Below are 5415 nucleotides of genomic sequence, written 5' to 3' on the forward strand. Positions count from 1 at the left end.
TCACATAGCAATAACCATCTGGATAAAAATCAGAAAATATATGTGTGTGTCTCATTTTTATATAATATGTGAAATTTTTGTGTGTGTTATCTCTTGCCATTTTATAAATAACAACTGAAGAAATTGGAGTGGTTGACTTGAGAAGACAAGCAAAACATTGACAAAACAAGCAAAACATTGGCAGATACAGTGACAAAAATGACACAAGACTAACATAAGTAAACCTGTTGCTGATCAGCAAATCATGAGAAATAGCTGTTAATAAGAAAATAGAAAGCATTAGAGGAACTCTAGAAGGAATCAGAAGGATTGTAGGTGTGCTGTAGTGCTACCAGCCCAGCTGTATTAGTGGCAGAGGGAGCAGGGGCCAAACCCATTTAGCTTTAGAAATTCTGCTGGAGGAGGAAACAAAGTGTTGGCTCCCTTTTAGAGACCCTCCATCAAGTCTTCTTGTAGCTTCAAAAAGATTGTTTATTTTGTCTTGTTTGTAGCCAAAGATGATTCTACCAGGATGTGTTAAGGCAGGTTAAAAAGCTGGTGGAAATCAAAGTATTTTCAGAATCACAGGACAGCATAGGTTGGCACAGATCTCAAAAGATCATCTGGTCCATCATTTCATGGGAAAAGCTACTTAGACTATTTCCTGCCAGCTCTCAAGTGTCCTGGCTACAGGTATATAATTGTAGCACGTAAGGGAATTATAGTTTGGTCAAAAAGGATATAGTGTGACTGCAAAACCACAGTTGCCACAAGTAGATGGCACTTGGGGATGTAGTTTAGGCCTGGACTTGGCAGTGTTAGCTTAACAGTTGGACTCAAATCTTTGAGGTCTTTTCTCACCTAAAAGATCCCATGATCTAGAACCATGAGCAGTCTTATCTTGGAAGCTTGCAGTGGTGCAGACTCTACCCTGTCTCTGGGGAGACTGCTCCAGAAATGATTGTTTTGACTGTAAAAAAGATTTCCTTATATCAAGATGAAACGCAGTCCAACTCATAGCTCTTGCCCCTTGTCCTCTCTGTGGCTCTTTGTGAAGAGAGAGCCTACATCCTCTTTTTAGTCATCCTTTAAGAAATGGAAAAAAACTGTCTTTGCATGCTTTGTGGAAACTCTATAAATATTTGCATTTATGATATATGAAGCTGTTTTTCTGTTTCCTTCTTTCTTTCTGCAGGAGGGCATATAGAGACAAGCTCAAATTCTGGACCCACTGTGTTTTAATAACACTTATTGTATTTACAGTCATCTCATTTTTTGCTGAACAGGTAAAGTTAATGTCTTCTTATCAAATATGTGTAACGCTTAACAGATTGTAGAATCTTCAGAATAACATTGGATGGATTTTTTAAATCGGTTTTGAAAAGTAGATAGGATTTTTCTTTCATTCAAGTAAAGATGTTACATGACTCATTAATAGGTTGCTTTAATTTTTAAGTCACCATGTTGAGATTCCTTGAAAAGAGAATCATATGGGAAAAGGAGAGTGGCACCTTCTCAGGTGCCTTATGACAGTAAAGTCCATTACCAGTGTGCTAAATTTGGGTGCTCAAATTTAGTAATTGTTTTTGAAATTCTTGGTCTGTTAACATGGATATTGGTAGAAGTGTATAGTAAGTTAAGAGGAAGAAAAATTAGTCCAGAAGGGGATCTTAAGTTTCTTAAAGGCCTTATCAGAATCTCTTCCCTAAGTAATTGATTGCAAAGGCTCCTACTGAATTCAAAAGGTTTTGAATCTGACTAAAGGGGAAAAAAACCCTTGACTTCTGCAAGCTTAAAATGGCTTTCTTGAACGTGATTAGTCCTGCTAAACTCAGAGGGAGTCAATGGAACAAATCATATGGGTAATTCTTTGCAGGTTGGGGCCTTAAGTAACACTTTCCGTGGTCTGATGAAGAGGGTGTAATTCTTGAAAGGTTGGCTTTTGATTATTATTTTTTTCCCACCTGTAACTTTTGCATGACTCTTTCCCTTGATTTTCAGCCTTTTTTATAGATTAGAAAACTCCATTAGTAACTTGGTTTTGGAAGGGGATACTCAACTCAGTGGTACAGTTAGGAATCTAAATACCATTTTAAGATGCCAGCTTTGTGCTGATCTTCTAAAAATAGAATGTAGTCTGGTGTTAATTTAAATACACTAATTACCTTTTAAAATAATCAGAATAAAGGCATGGTGTATTTTTTTCACTTTCTGCTTGTATTCTGATTATTGAGAAGTCTAGTGGAAATGTGCACATCTAATAGACGAATTGGAGTAAAAAATGCCTTTCTGGTATAATCAGAAAAAAAAGTACAGTAGTGAGTATTTACCATGGGTGGTACAGATTTGATAGTGTCTAGGATGAAAACCTGACCAGCTGTGGACCTTTAACCCAGCATAAAATACAATAAAATACTGTATTTTTTTCTCTCCTCAGCTAATTGCACTTAAACGAAAGATTTTTCCCAGGAGAAGGATCCAAAAAGAAGTTGGTCATGAACGAATCAAAGTGTAGAAGAGCTTTATTTTGGAGATCAGTCTACCTCAAGCTGTGATTAAGCATTTTAAATGTCTCTCTCATAAGTGTCTTTTCTGGTTTGCTGTTTAACTGTATTGATATGAAGAAAAAGAATCATGCACCTACATTCGAATCTCTGCAGTACTCTTCATGATATAAAAGCTGCTGGAGCTGTGACAATGCAAAATAACAACAACAAATAATTGCAGGACACCTGTACATAGGCAGTTTTCAACAGATCTTACTTTGCAACTCTTAGTTCATGGCCATGTTATCCTTTTTTATAAAAAGGGTTACCTAAACAAATGTAACTGCATTTATTGCAGTGGATGTTGCCAACTAGATAAAATGTTGGAAGGAAAAGTTGTTTGGGATCAGCTTAAGAAGTCCTTGATCTTGCATTCCAAAGCATTTTGCAAATTTCTGTCATTGCTGCTTTTTCTAGCCTTCTGGGGAAAATTGAGAATTATGTAACTTGTCATTTAAATTTAGAATACATTTATAGATGTTGACATTCTTTAAAGCACAGTGACAATTCATCTCCCTATTTGTAGTGTATGATTGGGATTTGAAAGAAAGGTATGCTACTAAAAAATTACACAGTAATAACATCTAATGGTTTATTTGAAAGATGTTTTATATCTGGTGTATTATAGTCCAAAGAATACACAAAGAAATTGTGTTATTTCTTGGTTTGATTACAAAGAGAGGTTGTAATCAAAGGAAAATGATCAAGGTAAAGTATTTTACAAGCATTGTAAGTCAAAAAGCAAAAGTGCCTCTATATGAATGGGTAAAAAACTTTCAAATTAGAAATGTATGGGGAGCAGTGTTTCACTTCATAAACAATATTTGTACTGACATACGAAGCTGTGGTGTTTTTAAATTTCACGGGGTTTGGCCCTGTATTTTGCTGAGATATCAGAGTAGTGTGGTTTATGTGGGAAAGGGTACTGAATCTTTTCAAGCAGAAATTTTTGGTGGTGTGTCTTCACTTAATTGTATTAGCAGTATTCAAAAACCATTAAGTTTTTGTAATCGGATGATGTACAAAATGTATGTGCATATGTACTGTAAAATACTTGGCTTGCTTTGAAATTAACTAAAACGTGATGAACCTTTTGTCTGCCGTTTCTGTTTCAAAGTCAACCAAAGCTCGCAAGTTTTGGCAAATTAGCCAGGAATCTGTATGAATCTTTGCGTCAATTTTTTTTTTTATTTTTTCCGTTAAGAACCTTGCAGCTTTATTGATTTAATAGCAATTTGAAGCACGGCTCCGTTTTCAACGCGGTATGAGGCTGTTGAGGAGCGTGAGGCTCCGCGGTCGCTGCCCGGCCCCGCTCCTGAGGGCGGCAGCGCCGCGTCCCGGCCGCGCCCGTTCCCGCCCTTTCCCGGCCGCGGCGGGCGCTGAGGCGGCGGCGGAGCCCCGGGAGCGCCGTGAGGGCAGCCCGGGACCCCGGGGCTTTGGGACGGGCGGGCCTCCCTTTGGGACCGGCAGAGCTCCCTCTGCTGCTAAGGGAGGTGCGAGCAGCGCTGTCCCTGCTGCCTGTGCGTCCTCTCGGGCTGCAGCTGACGGCCGCAGTCTCCCTCACTGCTTTGAGGTGGGTCACCACGGTGGAGAGCCACACACAAGCACCCGTTTGTTTAAAATCTTTTTGGGGCAGGGTGGAAAAAAAAAGAGGTGAGTTTGTCTAAAAATCATTGTTAAAATATACAGCTGTGGATTGAAGATACTCAGATCGGCTAAAACAGGTACCTACATGGGATGGGCGGGCGCTGCTTAGGCTTGTGAGGTGGCGGGATTGTTTTACACCTGGCTGAGGGGGACTGAGAAGTTTTGCTTTGTAAACTGATTTTTAATACAGTCAAACTGATTTTTAATACAAAGAAAAGTGTTTGTATGCCAGATAAAATAGATGCAGTTTAAAGTGCCTCAGCAGCACAGGGACAGGCACAGCTAGACATTATGGCCCAGCACTGTCGTCCTTTACATCATGTCCTCAGCAGTCAGTAGTCGAAAATCAGATTAAGTCTTGGCAATTTTCTCACATTTGAGAATAATTCTAATGCAAAGGCTTTTGATTTTCCAGTCTTTTCCAATAAAGAGGCCTGTTTTTCAAGACACTTGTAAAATCTAAAATTCTACATACTACATAGAGAAGCATCAACCTCAGAAAAAGCTCGGTATTAAAATGTACTCTTTCCTTAGCATAGTGTGGCCATGTTTGTACAGATGCATGGAATTTCGAATTAAAAATCATTTCCACAGCTATTGAAGAATAACTAAAAATTAAAAAACCAACAAAAACCGAAATAGGAAACTGAGGTGTGTGAGAGAGTTGATAAATCTACTAAAGTAGATTAAATAGATTGAATTTACTAAAGTTAATAAATGAATAACTTTCTAAGAGGTAGTCTATGTGTAAAATAGCTATAAAGAAAGATAAATTGGAACTTGGAAGTTGCTCAGGACTTTAAAAAATGGCATAAGGATATGTATATTTGACTTTACAGTGTGGGATGGCTTGTAGGATCACATTGCTCTTATGGTTTGTCATTCCTCTATTTTGGACAGTAGAATATTGGCATAGCTTTTGGAGAATGCAGTACAGGACATGACAAAAGTGTAATAAACCTTATGGAAGCTAAGCTGGCAGACATCTTAAGAAAATGGGTACTTTATTCCAGCAGAATCAAGTATGTTCTTAATAGCCCTGGCATTTTTAGCATGTTTTTAAAAGCATCACTGATGGGTAATGCTGTGGAATACCTCAAAGCTAAACCGGTTTGACTGCTTGCATATCTTTACAGGTGCAGACTGTTAAAGAGGTACCCATAATAGGTAAGCATGAAAACATATTTATTTTCAGTTTATTGTGGAGGAAGTTATGTCACAAATACAATATACTGTTTCAGTA

The 5415-nt window shown here is 38.2% G+C and overlaps 1 protein-coding gene across 3 annotated transcripts in view; it reads left to right on the top strand.

Annotated features, from left to right (window-relative positions):
* The window catches only part of GNPTAB (N-acetylglucosamine-1-phosphate transferase subunits alpha and beta), a 40596-nt gene extending 36986 nt beyond the window's left edge, over positions 1–3610 (top strand). For 2 of the 3 annotated variants that reach the window (XM_058804680.1, XM_058804682.1), the window contains exons 20-21: positions 1175–1265; positions 2417–3610. In XM_058804680.1, the coding sequence (XP_058660663.1) occupies positions 1175–1265; positions 2417–2494 (169 nt within the window). In that variant the 3' untranslated portion in view covers positions 2495–3610. Of the gene's footprint in view, positions 1–1174; positions 1266–1855; positions 1914–2416 lie in introns of all 3 variants that reach the window. The other variant, XM_058804681.1, reaches the window with a different exon arrangement.
* Positions 3611–5415: the final 1805 nt, after the last annotated feature.

This window comes from Ammospiza caudacuta, chromosome 5, assembly GCF_027887145.1.
Source record: "Ammospiza caudacuta isolate bAmmCau1 chromosome 5, bAmmCau1.pri, whole genome shotgun sequence".
Taxonomy (NCBI): domain Eukaryota; kingdom Metazoa; phylum Chordata; class Aves; order Passeriformes; family Passerellidae; genus Ammospiza; species Ammospiza caudacuta.